A 19,586-nucleotide genomic window follows, 5' to 3' on the forward strand; every position below is an offset into this window, starting at 1 on the left:
CTGTACCTTCCTCCAGGAAGACTTCCTTGTCCCATCCCAGGTTCAATACTACTGCATGTTCCCACAGATTCTGACCTCCATTGAGGAAGTGCTTAATCCTGCTTTGGGTAATAGAATTTTTTTTTTCATTTTATTATAATATATGCTAGGGCAGGGAGCACACCTCTCTTCCTTACCATGGTATCCCCAGAACCTAGAATGGTGCCTCAAATGTGGTGGACACTTTTATTTTTTTGAATGAATTTTTTTCCCTCTTTAGTATCCTTTTATATTCACAGATGTTCCAAGTACCAGTTAAACTATTTATAAGATTAGATTTTAAAACACAGAGATGAATGGTTTCATTTTACTATAATCACTAGGTATTTGGTATAAACGAAAAGAATTTTTTTTAACTCAGTCAGAAATGGTTCTATCAGGCTGAAAAGGTAGGAGGATTCATCAAAATAGCAAAGTAGACAGCTGATGACACTTGGAAACCAAACATTGTGAATAAGAGCAAGTAATGGGGAACAAACCAACACTCAAACTTATTCTGGAAAAAAAAACCCTGTTGTTTTATTATTATTTAGAAAGAACACACAGCAATTTATTGGGATGAAAGAGAAAAGGTGAAATAAGTGAACATACAAATTCATTTCAAAAGAATCCGTGCTGCTTCCCAAGTAATCTCGGTCTATGTGAGCTTTTGAAACTTTTGTATTTCTTATATCTGTATGCATAATCCGAGTTATGTATATAGATATATGGAAACACATAACACAGTTGTCAGAAATCCTTTCTCCAAAAACCTGTAGCGAGCATGTGTTTTTCTTCCTGAAAACTTCCTACAGGTGTTTTCCTGGCTCATGCCACACTCTCTTTTCTCTGAGTTCGTCTTTGATGACAAGTAAGGATACTTGTGAAGGAAGATTTCCCCTTAGTTCTCGACTTTTTCTTTAACTTTTTCTGATTTTTGAGTGAGATTCCCAGTTCTTCCATGATGGCATTGAAAGAGAGACACTAGAGAACATGAAATAATAGAGCATCAGTTTAACCCACTATCTCTGTGGTTCGTTGATCTGTCTCTTGCCTAGGTTTTTATGATTATGAGATATTGTTCTAAGACAACTCTGCCACAGGTAAATCCCCAGCCAGTTCCCACACCTCCTCCTCCACCCACTGCCCCCCGCCCCTTTTCTACTTGTGGAAACTGATTCGACAAATCAGCTGGGCAAACTTTGGGGTTTTATTCACAAATGAAGTAGCATATAACTACCCAGGTAGGCTCTCAAAATAGACAACTTACCTTTGCAGAGACACCAAAATAGAGTTAAATTAAGTCATTTCCCCCAGTGAGATGATCCAAACATTGATAGGATTATCAAGGCATACGGACACTTCAGTAATGCTATAGAAAATGAACAAACCTTCTCTACACCAAGGCTTTGTTTTTTTCTCCCATGAAACCTTACTTTGTTCCTAAAATAAAATCTAATTCTTGATGACTTTCCTTTCTGATAAAAAAAAAGAAAAAAAAAACAATTTTAAATTGTATATTTTCTCCAAAAAAACAGAGAGATCTGGCAGCAGCAATGATGCAGCTGTGGTTGAAATGAAAATAATATGGTACTGAACTGTACAGCAAAGACGATGGCATAATACAAAACAAAAATGGAGTTATGATTATAAAATGTTATGCATATGCAGATGGCATATATATGCATATATATCTATTACAATTACACTGTGTCTGTTCACATGCACAATATATAAATGGTGTAATAAGACATAATTTGCTGTCATTTCTTCCAGCCAAGATAAGATCTTTGAGTGACAAATTTCTGCTTGTATAGGGATTTCTACAAAGTAGTGTTGTTTTTGTTGAGATTGCTCCTAAAACTTTCTGTAAAAACCCAAAGGCTTTGGTAAAGTTTATGGAAGTGCAAGCATTATTCCTTTACCATTAACTCACAAGATAGACATAGTTGAAAGCCAAATGATAACATGTCAGCAGATGATTTCTTTAGGATGTGAGTGCCTGATAGGAAGAAATTGGTGCCCCATGTGTGCAGAGTATGGAATGTTTTCTGTGGTCCTTGGGTATCAATGTGCAACAAGCTTTATTGAAAGTTTACACGCCACCTTGTTCTATAAAAGAGCTGATGTATTTGATATAAGCAGTATTTTTAATTTATCTACTTGATTTGAAAAGCAGACTTACAAATTTAGATTCTAGGTAAAAATTATCTGCTTACCAGACATACACCTCTAAAAAAAACCTAGCTGTTTGCATATGAGTTCTTGTCTCTTTTACACCTAAGTGTTTATAGGATTTGAATTTCATTTCCACTTTCCTATGGTATGAAAAAATGAAAATTCAGGTCACGCATGTTAATTTTCTTTCAAATGGTAAGCTGTGGCTTCAGTGCATTGAGAGGTGTCAGGCCACGCAAAGGAAAATTCAGAAATGTTTTCCATGAATTATACTTCAAAAAATGCTACGGCAAGTGTGTCACAAATGAGATATAATTTTTGTAACATTATGTGATGTGAAATTTGTGTCGCTACTAAGATGGAATGGATATTTTATAGTGTCACTGTGGTAGACAGTGTTGTATTGGGGTTTTGCAAACTTTGTTCAGAAATTTATCTGAATGGAAGAAAGTTTTCTTGCACAGGACATCTCTGGTTTCAGAAAGTGCATTAAAGTGGAAAGAGGGGAGAGGGAAGGAAGGCGTGTCAAGGATTTTACATACACTGTTACACATAAACCTCACAACAGCCTTATAAAGAAAGAGTTATTATTCCCATTATATAGATGGGGAAATTTACTATTAGAGATTTAGGTAACTTGCCCAAGAAATATGGCTCATAAGATAAAGAGCTTGCATTTGAACTCAGCCTGTCTGACTCCCCAAACTTAATTGCTTTCACTTGAAATCTGCTACACCATCATTAATTCTTTTTATTAAATTATTATAAAGCACTTTCTGTGTATTCTTTCCCCATAAAATATGTTAAGAAATCATAATCTTTTTGTTTTATTTGAACTCTCAAATGTATGATTTTAGACTCTTCACTTTGCTTTGCACTGAAACGACAAAAATGGGTCTCTAGATGTGACTCATGTGGACACAACCAGTTTCACAACACAACTTGAAATCCTTCCTTAACCTCTTTTGGGTAAAGGGGCAGTCATAGATCTTATCTTGACGATATGTATCGTTTTTTTCTTTAAAAACAAAATCCTCCTCCAAATTTTTTATTGCCTTAAAATACAAAAAACTTCGTCTTCTTCTTTTTTTCTTTATTTCTTTTTTTGATTAACCCTGGGTATTTATTTCTTGCTGCCTGTGTGAGAGTGAATATAAATATAGTTTTATCAGTGGTCTGGTTTCTCTGTCTTTGATCACAAACTGTGATTTCTTTTTGATTCTTACTTTGTCTCCAACTGTCAAAAAGAAAATGGCAAGATATTGGGGCTGACCTTTCTGCTTCCAAGTTTTTGCTGTAGTCACAAAGAAAGATGACCTTTAAGGCCCTTACCAGCCATGAACTTGAGCAAGCCACACACTCTCATAGCCACAGGAAATGAAACTGTGAAGGTCATCTTTCAGCACAGACTGGCATGGGAGGGGCTCATATTCATTCATCAATTTGCCTATTGTAATCTAAGAACTAAAAATACATATAACATAGAAAGATTGAGCTTCTGAACTAGGATCAAAATTATAGTTGCTTTCCACAACTTTCACTTCTGGACTTGGTTTTCATGACCCGCTTCATTTTCATACAGCCACAGAAAAACTATATTTAAAGCATGAAGGTTTAAATTTTGAAACTCCTTCATTAGAAAGTATCAAGCATAATGATGTCCACCTAGCAGCTTTGCTCTAGAGGCAGGGAAACTAGGGGTAGGATACTGCAGCAGTATCCTCCAGTGCTTTGCAGACTCTAAAGTCCCTTGGTAGCTTGGATCCTAGGTCCTCCCATTTTTCTCTGGTGGATGGAATTCATATTTTTAGTGGATCTATATATATAACCATGAATTATAGTTATGAGTTGGCTCCTGGTGTCAGAATGCTGGAGTTGAAGTTTCAGCTATGCTGCTTAGTAGCTGTGTTACACTGAACAAGGTGTTTATTTTCTCTTTGACTCAAGTTTTCTTATCTGTAAAATGGAAACAATAGTAGAGTCCTTTTCATAGAACTATTATGAGAATCATTAAGTTGACATACATAAAACACTTAGCATAATACCTGGCACATAGTAAGTACTCTCTTTAAAATAAAATGTTATACATCACTAGAAATATTTTAAGTCTACAGCACTCGCTGATCTATCTATCTTTCTATCATCTATCTATCTATCTATCTATCTATCTATCTATCTATCTATCTATCTATCTATCTATCTATCTATCTATCTATCTATCTATCTATCTATCTATCTATCTATTCTATCATCTATCTATCTATCTATCTATCTATCTATCTATCTATCTATCTATCTATCTATCTGTCATTATCTATTTTTTTTTAGTGAAGTGGAAAAATAGTGACAATTTGATGCTTCTTTAATTTTAACCTTTGCATGCCCTTCTCTGCATCAATTTCTTTGAACTTTTTATACTAGAGTTTTAGTTCAAGTAGGTTCTATACATGTTTAAAGCATAGAATTTTCAGTGCCTATTATTATTTGTTTTACCCAGCCCATAACATGTTTTGGTGTTTGTGTAATAATAGGCTTTATGACAGCTTGTATCTTGCCCATGATAGGTGCTCATCTATAAGAAGAGAATGGAAACTAACTACAGTTCCTTGCCATTTAAAAGTATTATCATCTTTGTGCATATGGACCCATTTACAATGAATCCCCATGATGATAAGTTTGATAGGAAAATTCACTTATAAATGAATTTACAGTAGTAAACAATGTGACTGCCAGTTTTGCTGTTCCTGGTACTATCCAAAGATAAAGTGAGGTGTGTGTGTGTGTGTGTGTGTGTGTGTGTGTGTGTGTGTGTGTGTATGTGTGACTTCTCTCATAGAAGAAAGGAAACTGAGAAATAGCAGTCTATTAGAGACTGTGGCTGAAACGTCAACTAACACTGTAGCTCTCTTGGCTTTAAAAGGAGAAGGAACTGCTTCTTTATTCTGCAGAATGTCATCCTTCTTCTCCACTTCTTCAGTGCCTGTGGTGTGTCCCTCATGAGCCCCCCTTTCTTTCCTTTCTCCTGCCTTCCTTTACAACCCTCTTTGGCTTGTTTCTTTTTATAGTTGCTGACTGCATGACATCTCCTTTGGATTAACCCCAAATATTTGATTTCTTGGTACTAGCGTGAACCTGAACATAAATTTTTCTCCTCTCCTGACACCTTTATCCTTTTATTGCAAATACTGCCCTGGAAGGGTTGGGAGGAACTAATCAAGTTCTTCTTGTTTTGTACTTAAAATAAACTGCCTTAGGAAAAAAAAAAGTCTAGGGTGGAGAATGTTTTTTTATGTTGTAGGAAAAGTTGTGTGCTAGAATTTGATTGTAGTTTACAATATTGAAGGAACTGAGGCTAAGCTTTCATACTGGTTGCAAACTTGGCATCCAGATGTGTATCAGATTGATTCTCGTTGTATATTTAACATTTATGCATTCACTGCTTTCATTCATTGGTACATTTAGGAGAACTACTTTGAATACATAATTTTAAGGGTTTTTCTGGCAAATTATTTTTTAGAAGGTCTGGCCTAGCCAAGAATATAATACAGATTTTACATTTTTTATAGTTTTCTCCCTTTAATTTATTAAGCTCCTTATTCAAAGACATTTGAAGTGATCTGTGACATTGTCTAGTAAATTTTCACTTTATGCTTAGAAGAAAAGAAGGATTATATATAACATTAATGTCATTTTATAGGCGTAAAAATCTTTCATTCTATGTATAGATCTGCTTTAACTTAAAGGCAGGCTGTGATTTGAAGTCTTCTGTAAAGACCATTCTCAGTAAAATACAGAATATCAGTAAATACAGAGGGGATAGGTTGCTGAGAAATAATGCGATTATTACTACCATTACTATTATTTCCTTGGTTTTGTCAAATTATTGCCGTAGCTGTGAGGAGACAGTGTCTCAATGAATTTTTTTTTAACAAGAAGGACTAAGCATTCACATCCTTAATACTTGTAAACTCTGAAGTCTAATGTGGTGTAAACCTAGAATGTTCAACATGCTTTGGGCCTAGAGTCAGGAAGTTTTTTAAGGAACACAACAGAAGAATCCTACTCGTATGTTTGCTACCTGAAGGCTTTGGACAGTCTGGTCACCTATCTGCACAAGTGTTTTACTTCTTCACAGGATAATTGATAATCTAAGAACAGAGATCAGACTTTAATCATCCCGTATTAATTACAGGAAGGAGTAGGGAGGGGGAGTCTTGGAGTAACTACATAGGCACCATCTTTGTGTGCAGTTCTCGTGTTCCAGAACTCAGAATTTAGGCATCATTTACTCTGGTTTTACCAATTTTCTGGGTTTATTCAGAATCCCTGGTCATCTTTCATGTAACCATCCTTAGGATTTTTTAAAAATGGATCTGTGAGGTTGAGAGCTAGTTACCATATTGGCTTTCAGAATAGTGGTTATGATGAATTGTACCCAATAGCTAATGAGGAAGCAGATTCTCATCTCCAAAGTCTGTGCTAAAAATCTCAGGTGGAGGAAATTTCAACACTGAACAAAAATGTCAAAGTGTGCTTCCCGCCCTTATCCTCACCTGTGACCCAGCACCCATTCCTTTCACAGACCATTTCCCTGTTGATGCTTTAAACTGGCTCTTCATTGGTAACCACTCCCTAGAGCCCTGTCTCCCCTTCCTTTGGCTGTAGCACGTAGACATCCCTAACTCATTTTTCCTAGCTCCTTTTAATGCCATGTTTTCACCGTCTTTATGTCCTTTCACTTCTTTTCTTCCCTATTTCATTTTTGTTCCCACACTTAAGGCTTGATCCTGACATTTTAGCTCTCTCAGATTCTAGATTTAAGCTTCTAATTCTTTGCATGAAGGCATGCCCTAGAATTCTTTGTTTTCCTATTTGAGGTCTTTAAACCAAAAAATATATCTCTGGGGGGCACAAGGTTACTTGATGGGGCCAGATACACAAGGATCATCTTTCTTGGGTTCATTTTTGTCTAAAGATTTTATTTAGAAAACTTTTTCTTCCATTAAATTAGATGTAACTATAATGTTGAATGTTATTCTCTCTCTCTCTCTCTCTCTCTCTCTCTCTATATATATATATATATATATATATATATAAATATATATATATACACATTTTTTAAAGAATTCTTACATTTTTCACTTGGGGTCGCTGTCCAGCGCTATACCCCCAAGATCTTAGGGTATAGGAAAATTTATTCTCTTCTAACATTAGTCATAATTTCATAGAAAACTTTGAAATGTGAAGTTAACACTGAGGCAGAACATTTTGATATTGATCTATGTACTTTTTCCAATTCTTCTCAATCTCAACTCTTTTTTCTACGTTTACAGTTGCAACAAGAGCTTTTATATGCATTGCCCACAGGGTAGGATGACATAGGAAAAAAAAAAAGACATAAATTTGCAGCTTTGAGTTCTTAAATAAACTTGTATAGACCTATGGAAGCTATTGCCGTCTTTGAAGCAATTACAACAGCCAGGTGTTTGAAAGAAGAAAAAAGATGGTGCTTTGAATTGTAAATTTGCCTTAGAGCCTTCAGGATCCAGCATATAGGACTGGGCATAGTGGTGAAGGTAGGACTGTTCAGTGTCTGCTTTCAAGGAGAAACGTCCAACCAGGTGATGACACATCCTAGATGCTGAGGAATACCTGAGAAGGGCCCCCTTACTTGCCACTTCTGGGGTTAAACTCCCAAGAGGTGGGACAAGGAAAATAGCCCAATAGGTGAGGGGACCTAAGAGCACAGGGCAATTGTGCCCACTCTCTATCCTAGACTCTCAGAGGAAGCAGTCACTTGAGAGGAGAACTGTCCTCTGTCTCCCATGGCCTCTGAATAGTCTCAAGAGCAGCTGCCCCAGAAAGGGCACAGAAGTGGCAGACCGGTATCCCATTCAAGCCTGATGGCCGAAGAACAGACAGTTGTTTCTGCAGTGAGGATAAACTTCAGGTGGGCTCACATACCCAAGGGTAAGCAGCTCTCTTTGCCTAAAAGTGGTAGAAATGCTGGTCTGCATGCCAAACCAAAGTGCCCACAGTGTCTTCTCCTCTCTGGAGTCATTGCCAGAGGCCAATGTAACTTTCTTCTCCAGCCCTCTAGCTTTTCTTTGTCTTCCTTACATCTCCAAAGCCTGCATCAGCCCCTCTTGCAAGCTAGGAGCCTGCATGCTTCCTCTGGATTTGGTCTCATATGAACGTGACCAGACTCTGTTCTGATAGCCTGAGTTAGTACCATGGGGACTGGCGTTCCCTCACTTAACAGAGAAGAGGGCCTGGTCTTTCTGGCAACTCAGAGGCTGAGTTAGGGCCATAAAAATAAAATTCCAATAAAGTCTTTGCATGCCTCGTTTCATGCAGAGAATGGCCCTGCCTTTGAGGTAAATTGACTCTGATGTAGGTTTTCAGATCCCCATAGTACCCGTGGACATAGCACAGGGAGTCCTTGGGGTACCAGCTTATAACCACATGTAGTGGATACACTTTTTTTCTCAAGCTACAAACCCAGGTATACAAAAAACAAAAAAACAAAAAAACTATGCAATGCCATTAAAAAAATAATAGAATTCACCGTAGCTTATCGGTCCCCATCTGCTAGTGGATCTTGTCAACTCAAGGTAACTCACTTTTGGTTTAAAATTAAGTTTTCATTTGGTTAATGGCTCAGTTAATACATGCCTCTTCCCATCTCCCTTCTCCTTTTTTCTTTTCCAGGGGTGTCTGGGCTTAGGAGAGGTTGACAGAGGGTCTTGGCATTGGTGATAGTGGGAGCAGCTGGTCCATGGCCATCCTCTATCCTTTTGATTCCCCATAGGGTGTGACATCCTGCCAGGCCATGGATGCTGCTCTCTATCTCTGCTGCATCCTCTGAGATGCCTGTGGTCTCACCATGGTCTCCATGTCAGGTCTACACATTGAATCATTTCCCTTCCAGCCTCAAGTCTTCCAATCCACTGGTTCTCTCAGCCCTTCCGCAAAGCTCTTTGTTGGGAAAGGCCATGAATTTTTAGATGTTTTCCCTGGAATGTTCTGAGGTTAAGCAGGACTCTATGAAGCTGTTCAAAGGATCACTGCCTAGACATTGATATTCTACCATTCAGGAGACAGTTGGATGTATGATACCTCTACAAGTCTTGCCATCTCCTGGGTTACAAACTGTGAACACAACAATGGCACTTTCTGTTCAGGATACGCCCTGAAATTTTCTGAGGTTTCTATTTTCCTGTCCTTCTAAGTTAGGACTTGGCTCAGGGGTGGTCATTAAGCCTTCTCAGGGATTCGGGTATCATCTAAGCTTAATGATTTCCCTTTAATATTTTCTTTCTTTCCTAGTGGTCAAAAACAGGTCAGGGATTGGAAAAAGAGGTAGGAGAACATTATTATGTGTATTTCCTCAACCTTGACCCTCTGGGTTTTAGCTTTTGCTAATTAGAGATAAACTTTTTGAATTAAAACAACTAACTTATTTAACAAAGCACTTAGCTGTTGAGATTGAAAGCCATGGTTTTTAAGATTTTTGTCTGTGCTACAAGTTTGTAAAATCCACTTCAAACTGAAAAGCTAGGAGTTTGAGTCATCTCTAGCTTGGAAGCAATGCATATAAAAATCTTGATGTTTGATGGTGGAGGAAGATAAGGGTAAAATCAATGGAAAATAAAAGCACATCATCCTTTTCCTTTGTTTCCCTTTGTCTCTCTTTAGCAGAATTATTTAAGTTCCACTTACAGAATAGAGAGTTTCCAGAGCACTCCAGCCCCATTGATCTCCCTCTTTCTGGAATCATGATTAGTTGGTTTCATAGTTTCGAATAGCTCCCTAAGTTTATCCACCCCTTTTTTATACCTAGTCTATAGGCTCACCAAAGTCAAAAATTATTCTACTTCGGAAATCTTCCCTGTGTTTGTAATGATTTGTTTATGATTTATTGGATGAGAACCCTCTCAGTCTTTGATGCCATGATAGCTGTTTTTCCTCTATATCCAGAGCCAGGCATTCTATCCTAAGTATTGGCAGGGCAAGGTAATTCTGTTTATTACCATAAGAATTTAATGTGTTCAACATAACCACACAATCTTAATAAATATATATATTATATATATATACAAATATGTTAATGTATATATATATGTTTATGTGTGTGTGTATATATATATATATATATAAATACACATAAATTCTCCAAGTTTTTTTTTCACTGGTTCTACATTTTAACTCTCTTCCCACTTTCTACTAGAATTAAAAAATACCGTGGTTGGAAGAGAATTTTAACTGCAACCCCCTCTTTCCACAGATGACAGAACTGAGGATGAGGGAAGTACAGTGACTTGCCTAAAGACACATAGCCATTCGGCAACAGTACAGAGACTTGGATTCTTGGCTTGTGATTCCCAAGTCACCTTCCCATTGGGCCACAAACATCTTTCAAAGTTTGGTTTACATGGTGGTGCCAACTTGTACATTTGAAAAGTTATTTCTAAATGGATGTTAATTGCTTTCTGGCCTCTCTGTTAATTAATGAATGTTTGGGTTGCCAGGCAAAGAAAAGCCTCTTTGCCCAATTACAGAAATAACCTGATTAGAGAGACTTTTCCAAATCACTTGCTAAATAAGTTCATCAGACTACAGAAGAAATAAAGCCAAGGGCACTTGGATATTTGATAATGTGCTAAGTGACCCTGAGGAAAGATAAATACCAAATGAGAGCAGGCTATCTATAGACAGTAGTTTTTTAGTTCTTATGGTTGGTAAAGACTAAGTGATCAGGAGAACATTCGTTTTTGAAGTTGGAAAATCAGAATATTTTAATATTTTAAGTCTGAACCCTCCAGTTGACAAAAGACAAAAAATTCTGGCTAAGCTAAATTAAAAATTTTAATCACTAAGGAGAACTACGGTAACTTCTTTACATCACTCAGGTTTTACTCATTATTTTTGTGTGTATCTGGATGTATACATTGTAATGTGGAAAATCATTGTTGTGCAGTATGGCCAATTAGCCATGTTTGGGCTGACAACTACAAAGCTTAGATTCTGCAGGGTGCTGAAACCACATAACACATTTGTAATGTTGGTTTTCTATCACAAGAATGTCTTTCTCTTTGCAAAGAGAATTTCTTTGAAAATTTAAAGGAGAATTCCATTTTCCATGATACCAGTCTCTGTGGAAAGGATTTTGAAAGCAAAAATGATTTTAATATGCTTGTGCCTCTGGACATAAAATTCCATAACTGTGAGAAGCATAATGGGATGGTTCCTAAAGGCAAGTTAAAACTGCAGCATAGAGCAGAATTTTTTCATTATCAATAAGGTTAATTAATAATGCCATTTGGCACAGTGAGATGAGCAGAAAATAGTATAGGAAATAAGAATGCTTTGCTTTCCTTTTGCTTTTCAAGGCTGTTCAGGCTACTTTTAAATTGCTTACTAGGAAATAGACCTTACAGTATAAGGGTCATGGGCTTTGAAACTAATTGGGATCCATTATTTTTCTGCTTTGCCACAGATGGCTCATATAGAACATAATATAGTGCTAGGCAAATGCAGTGAGGTATTTAGAAATAGTTTTCCTTGGATAGGTTTATAATCATATAATCCAGTTGATTTTCCTATCTCTATCCAACATGTATTCCTTAGGTAGTTCTAACTTTGCTGGAAAAACTTTAAAATAATTCAATTTATAATTTTAGTCTAAAACAAAATAAGCTTTAGTTTTTCCCGTATTGCATTAGGTTATACAGCCTTGTTAAGAAACAAATTAGACAACATTACATGCTCCATAGTTGTTGATGTATTTTTCAATCTTTTCATACCTCTCTGCTCTCTTCCTAACTTTAAACAATATTTCTCAGATATAACCGACAGATAATCTGCCAGGTTAATAAAAACTCACACTTACTGCCTAATTTGAAGTCACACTGCTGTATTCAAGTTAATTTTAATAAAAACTCATGCTTACCAACTATTTTTTCAGTAAAACAATGGTATTTAGGATTATTGGGAGAAATCTCATGTAAGAGAAACTATTTTAAAAAACCCCTGTATTGAAGATAATTTTAATGAAAAGTCAAGTACATGACCTAATTTTAGGAAAAAACCTGCTATATTTAAGATAATTTTTATGCAAACCAATGTGCACAACTAGTTTTAAGCATTCATTTTCAGGTTTAGTTAAAAATTCCAATTCCTGGACTACACTTACTGAGGAGGAACCTCTGGAGTTACAGCCGATAATCTGTATTTTAAATAATTTCCCCAGGAAATTCAGATGTACACTGAAGTCCAAAAACCAGTGACATAAAAAATAGAGTTTGAAAATTTTTCTTTTATGTTCAAGACGCTTTTTTTTTTTCTAAATTCACTTAAAGTGCAATGGTCCCTCTTGGGGTCACTGTGGTCTTAGCGGTCATTTACTTGACGGCAAGAATTGGTTGTCTGAGAGCATATATTATATAAAAGGAGAAAGAGGAAAGTATAAGAAACTCAGGGTCTGAAATGAATGGCAGATTTCTCAAGGGAGGAAGAAAGCACACAGAGAGAGCAGAAAACTATCTACTTGAATATCTTGAGTAGGCCTACCACTTATAGTTAAACAGGAAGATTATCAGTTGAATATAATGACATTTCTATCTCAGAGATGTTCACAGATTCTTCTTGAATTATCCTTAGAGAGGGTTTATTAAATATTTAATGCTAAATATATGCTGTATATCTTGCTTGAAATTAATGATCCTGCCTCTAGAATCAATCAATAAATAGCAACAACTTACTGAGTGCCAATTATACACAGAAGAGTATGCTTTAGGTCATTACTACACACTAGAATCAACAGGATACCTTAAAACCTGCTATGGTTCTGCCCCCATTCCAGACTAATGAAATTAAAATTTCTAGAGTTGAGGTTCATACCTTCCACTCTATGTCTTCATAGATTGTCATTTTGGATCCTTCTCTTGGGCGCAATGAACTTGCCATTGATTTTTAATGCTTGTGAGAGGAAAAATGGTCTTAGAGATAGTTTGAACCTCTAAATTGAAAAACCTGTTTTCCAAACCAACTCTTTTAAGATGTGTGATAAATTGTATTTATTGCTCATGTTACCAGAGAGCAATACTTAATTTCTCTATAAGGAACTAACATCTGTTAACCAATATTTATTAACAGGCCTCTTATAAATGACTTAATTTTCTATGCCATTATATTATTTTATTTAATTATCAAAGCAAATGTAAGTCAGTATATTACCTTCATTTTTCAAATGAGGAAATTGAGGTTCAGAGAAGTTTCAGAAAAAAACCATCCCCGATAATAAATGTTATTGTTTATTGAATGACAACTCTGTGCTAGGCATGGTATTAGGTGTTTTGTACATTATCACTGGATGAGATACACATTATCATACAAGTGTTCCCTGTAGAACATTGGTCTGTCAAGATACTTTGGAGGAAAAAAGATTCTGTGATCTAACAGGTTTGGGAAGTACTGGATACTTTTCCTTCTTGTTGAAAATTCTCAATGTATTGTAACATATTAAACGTACTGAAACATCATGCAGTAAAGGGGCGTTTGTTCTGGTGCTCCATGGGTTACTCGACCCTGAAAATCTTATCTGAGTAACACTTGCCAATGAAAACCAGTTTGAAAAATACTCCTTCAACACAACCTTATGACCTAGAAACTATATCCTCCTATTACATATTAAAAAACTAAGGCTCTGAGAAATTCAGTTATTTGTCTACAGACATTCAGCACGTGACTCCACTAGAACTTGAACCTAAGTTTGGCTGATTTAGAAAATTCTCTTTTGATTCTAAGTCTAGGACTCTGGGTCACTGACTCTGATATTTATTTTGGAGTCAACTGTTAGTAAGGCTGAAATAAAATTGTGGAAAGGATTAAATGTAATACAGTAAGTCCCCTACATACAAAGGAGTTCTGTTCCGAGATCATGTTTATAAGTCCAAAAAGGTTAGCCTATGTATCCAATCGGCTATATAGTACTGTACTGTAATAGGTTTACTTTTCACACAAATAATACATAAAAAACAAACACAGAAAATAAACGTTTTTAATCGCGCACTGTGTGAAGCAGATGGGGAGAAGGGCAAGCCTGTGGGGTCAGACCATTGAGCTTGAGTGCCAGCATCACCTCTGACAAGCTTTGTGACCTTGGACTAGTTATTTAATCTCAATAAGCCTTAATTTTCTCACCTGTAAAATGGACACTATAATATCTATTTTGTAGGATTGAGTAAGAATTAAATAAAAGAATAAAAGAATGTATATACAGTAAGTCCCCTACATATGAACGAGTTCCATTCTGAGAGCGCCTTCGTAAATCCTGTTTGTTCGTAAGTCCGACAAAGTTAGCCTAGGTACCCAACTAACACAATCAGCTAGATAGTACTGTACTGTAATAGGTTTACTTTTCACACAAATAATACATAAAAAACAAACACAGAAAATAAACGTTTTTAATCTTACAGTACAGTACCTTGAAAAGTTCAGTAGTACCAACTACATCACCGCTGCTTTTATGCTTGCTTCCGGACATCCTGGGCTTGAACTAAAGATACTGTACTACTGTACTCTATAGAGGACTGTACAGCAAAGTCCACAAAAGCACAACCACTTGTAGAGAATGTACGCACATGACAATGTACGCCAGATACGGGAGCTAACTTACATGATTGGACATGAGAACGCACGTTCGCATCTTTGAAAGTTCGCAACTTGAAGGTTCGTATGTAGGGAACTTACTGTACTGTATCTTAAAACACTTTGAAACCATAAAATAATATGTAACTATCAGAATTAGGTAGTAAACAGTTTAAAGTAGTACATAAATATTAATTTTATCCAAACCTCTGAATGCCACTTTTAAAGGATACTCTCTATAGAAAGACAAGTTTTGTTACCATTAACCCTGATCATCTATACCTCATCAATCACCATTGAACTTTTTGGGTAGCATTTTTGATTTACTAAAGAGTGCTTGGGAATATAAATTTATGTAATTTGTGGTTTCTATATATAGAATCAATGAATTATGTAATATTTATTTCAACATCTGATGTTTGATTATGAGGATGTGAACTCTGATCTAGGTCAAACAGTATGTTGCTTTTACCCCAAAAAGAGCTAATAAATGTCAGTGTAATTTATAGATATTTTCTTAAAAGTATATTTATTTAAAGAAGAAACCAAGACTGAGAAACAGTCAGGGCAAGAGTCAACTCTCCTGAACATGTTTTACTGGAGAAATCTAGAGATGATTGAAGAGACTCGTGATTCAAAAATTGGAACCCATTTAAAGCTAAGCAAAGAGAAGACAAAATGCTACATGATTGCACAGATGGCCTATCTCTACTTCTGAGAAATATATTTTTGGGGATCACTTCACATGTCAAAAGGTAACCCCATTAAGGAGAACAAAGACCAACTTATCCCATATTGAGGGAAGATGAAAGGCATCTTCAATTCCCCTCTTCACTGTGAAGAGGGAAAGAGCTCAGAGGGACAGCAGACATCCTGTTACAACAAATTAAGGATGTAGTTGGCTTTCTATGTCACAATCTCAGTTAGAGTGAAAATTATTTACAGCATTTTGAATGCAGGTGGGAAATAAATCTACAGAGATCCGTAACTAATGTGTGTGGAAATTCTTTCCTCTATTTATTTTCTCCTCCTTGTCCTTCTCCCCAGTATACTTGGAATGAATTGAAAATGGCAAAGGATCCAGAGGAATGAGTGTGAAAGTGGCGAGACTCAGAAAAGATTGCTACAAAAACAACCACTCTATTAGGATGGGAATGACATAACATCTTGTGAAAAGATGTTCTTCAGCGCAAAGAATGAGGGCAAGTGAGTGGAAAATAGAAGATGCTAGGCATTAATTTCTAGCTTAGGACTGTGCCTGGAGCTTGCAAAATATAATCTATAGCTTGAAAAAAAAGTCACAGTTCCTTAAAGATTCTGAGCATACTACGTATCTGAACCTACAGAAGATTGTTAAGCTCTACAAGTAAACGTTACTTGTGAGCTTGATGGTAATGAATTTCTATGCAGGGATCATTTTTGACTATGTTGTGTCTTCCTGAGTGATGTTCACCTTAGCTAATGTTCTTCTTCCATGACACCAGAGGTTTCAAGTTTAGTTTTCATTTTCTGGGTCACTTTTTTGAATCTTTAAAATCTAAGACTTCTTGGAGTCTCAGTGTAAATAATACATTTCAAATAGTAGACTCAATTTGAATTAAAAATTAACATTGTTAAGGAGTTATGAAAATATGGAGCTTTGGGTACTTGGAAAGTGTGGATCTACAGAGTGTATGGTACAGGGAGAAGGAAAGAGGAGAAAAAAAGTTCACAATGATGAAAAGAATTCCTCAAAATATCATTTTGTTTTCATGCTTTGCACTGTTGAAAGTCTGAATCTACTTTTGCATGAGGCAAGAGTTGCTTATTTTTAATACAATGAAAATACAACTAAGATAACCATTCTCTTGATGTTATAGCCAATTCCTGTAAACACACATATATTGTAGTCTGTATACCCCTAATATGCTGCTGTTTCAATATAAAATGCACATGTGTCTCCAGTGCATTGAATTCAATGTTCAGAGTACATGAATTTTGCTATCATAAAACAAGGATAGGGATTATGGCTATTTATGCTTAGTAGATACAGACATCATCAACACCACCAATTAGCAGAAGCAGTTTCTACTTGGCACAACTTTTTTTTTTAAATGATTACACAGTGTGAATTGAGGACTGTGTCCGAATCCCTCTCTCCTCTCGAATTAATTTGCCACATTCTAAATCCGTAGATAAAGTGGTTCCAGAAGTGGAGTTGGTTGGATGTGTTTGCTTACACTGCAGTCCATAAAAGAAACAAAAAGCCTTGCATGCAAAAGAAATGAGAAAAATATAGAAAAATGAATAAATCAGAAGCAAAAATGGGCGTTTAAATGAAAATTTAAATCAAATGAAGCTGGCAATTATGAGAAGCACATTAAAGCATAACATATACAAGCTTTTAGTTTTCAAATTATTTGCATAAAACAAGACACCTCAAGAGCAAATCGAAAGTTAAAGCGGATCAGTCCATTCTCCCTTTTAATTAGACATTTTTCTCTAACAAGGTCTCTGAAAATGGTGCTTAATGTTCTCACAATTGCCTTGTAATTTTGGGAAAACTTTCAGGATGAAACCAGGTTATAATCAATCACCCCCATCTCTGGGAACTTAAGGAGAGTTTCCACTTAAAGGAAGTGGGACTCGTATAAGATTATTAATCAAAACTGGCTACATTATTTGTGGAGTCCAGAACAAAATGGAAATGTAGAGCCCCGTGTTCTAAAATTATTAAAAATTTTAAGACATTGATAGCTGAGCATTAAAGTAGGCCTGTTATTAATAGTTCGTAGTTTCAAAATTCTAACAATACTTTTAAATTGATTGGGTAACCAAATACTCTACAATGGGCATGAGCTTTGTGTTTTGTTTATTCTCATACGCTTATGAAGGAATTATCTTTAATCACCGTCATCTTATTCAGAATAGTGTAAGCTCTTGATGTGATTTTCATCAAAACTAAAAGTAACAGGCAAAAAATGGTTGACTGTTGAAATCAACCATAATCCTAAAATTCGGAAAAATAGATTCTTTAATATATTTTATCGTCATTCTGTGCTGTTCATCATTTTTCTGGCAAATTATTTTTTGTGAATTATTCTTTTACAGAACGTACTTTGATAGAGGTAAATGCTCAGTTTCAAAATATTACATTTATATCTTTATATAAATTGCTTTGCATTAGTACATGTGCTCAGTACCTACACTTAGGAGATGTAACATTTCTCTCAGAGATCTTTTTATATATTTTCCAATTTTGGATTTACTTCTTCCTTGCTCCATCTAGGGTTTCTATCTTAAGAGTAAATAACTGTTAAAGAAATTAACTGAGTTTGGAATTTTTGCACTGTCATTCCAAATAGTGATAATTGAATTGAGTGTATAAGGTGCTTCCTTCTTCTTATTAAAAAATGATGGGGCTACAGTGCCAGCAGCACCTGGCAGGGATTCAATAGCTCTTAGCTCTAACTCAAAAATAGCCCTTCTGGGCATCTAGTTCAATAGACTGTGACAAATAAAGGGCAAGCATCCTTTAAACCCCCAAACTTAAGACAGATAACACAAACCAAAACCCACCCGGTCCTAGAAAGAGATGACTCACCTGCTCAATATCGTTGTTTTTCCGTGATTTGTATATAAATTCTCCAATGGCTACAAATACAGAAAGGACCAGTCCAGCAGCCAGAACAATGAAGATACCCCCAATATTTTCTACTCCCAGAGCACTGGCCTCTTTGCTGTCTTCCTCAGGGCAGCCATTTCCCCGCCACCATTTCTCTTTCATCATATGCAGTTTCCCCTCTTCTTGTAATTGAAGAATAGCAATAGTAATTTTATCCCGGTAAGGAGAGCCTGTAAGTGAGATCATTTGGATATTGGTCACCAAAAGGCTGAAGAAGATGTGAAGAAGGATTATTGTCTTAGAGGTAACTACTTTATGGCAGTTGGAAAACCCCAATCCATAAGTTGACTAGCAAAGGGCAATCCTATATTTTGAAGGATCTAAATAATTGGACAGCAAAAAGCTGACATGTTGAGATTAACTCTTACCCAAACTGTCTGTTCCTTTTAAACAAGGAAAAGCTGAGCTGGGATTTCCATGACATCCCGCTGTTTCTGGTGAGTTTTTTATGAATCTTTTCCCACATTAGGGAATTTCATTGTTTAGATTCCACTTTTTCTAGGCTTTTGGATGTCTAATATTGTGACAGCCTGGCTAAATGATCACCAGTACCATTTCCTCTTCTTCCTATGGGAGTAGCTAAACATGTCCTAGTCTCCTTTACAATTCATTGTGGTGATTGACCGATTGCTAGCCATTGGGAGCTAAAGCGATGTATGACTATTTCCAGTCCTATCTCATAAATGCTCCCAACATGATCCTCTACTCTTTCCCTCTCTTTCCTCAAATACTCAGCATGGGGGAAAGGATTTTAAGTCACTAGGGACAGTGGAACCACCAGTTAGAAAGGAATTGGGTCCCAGGATGACTGCATGAAGGAGAATCTCTGTTTCAACCCACTGTTGGACCATGACAAGTTCAAGAAATAAATATGTATTGTGTTGGCCACTAAAAATTTGCAGATGTTGGTTATAGTAATTAGTCCATACTGACTAATACACTTATTAAGATACTCTTATGAGTAGGTTTTGAATAATTTAAACAACATTCAGCTAGGTTTAGAAAATTTGCAAGCACTTTATTGATATTATTTATACTCTATTTTCTAGTAATGCCATTGAAGTTTTAATTATGT

At 36.1% G+C, this 19,586-nt stretch overlaps 1 protein-coding gene across 9 annotated transcripts in view; it reads right to left on the reverse strand.

Moving 5' to 3' along the window:
- Positions 1-541: 541 nt before the first annotated feature.
- GRIK1 (glutamate ionotropic receptor kainate type subunit 1) overlaps positions 542-19,586 on the reverse strand; it is a 424,025-nt gene continuing 404,980 nt past the window's right edge. For 5 of the 9 annotated variants that reach the window (XM_024120212.1, XM_024120215.1, XM_024120214.1 and 2 more), the window contains 2 exons: positions 18,431-18,681; positions 542-1,002 (listed from right to left, as the gene is read on the reverse strand). In XM_024120212.1, the coding sequence (XP_023975980.1) occupies positions 847-1,002; positions 18,431-18,681 (407 nt within the window). In that variant the 3' untranslated portion in view covers positions 542-846. Of the gene's footprint in view, positions 1,003-1,409; positions 1,497-16,944; positions 17,095-18,430; positions 18,682-19,586 lie in introns of those variants that run through there. The other 4 variants (XM_024120210.1, XM_024120208.1, XM_055086389.1 and 1 more) reach the window with 2 other exon arrangements.

The sequence above is a fragment of the Physeter macrocephalus genome, chromosome 8 (assembly GCF_002837175.3).
Source record: "Physeter macrocephalus isolate SW-GA chromosome 8, ASM283717v5, whole genome shotgun sequence".
NCBI classification, from domain to species: domain Eukaryota; kingdom Metazoa; phylum Chordata; class Mammalia; order Artiodactyla; family Physeteridae; genus Physeter; species Physeter macrocephalus.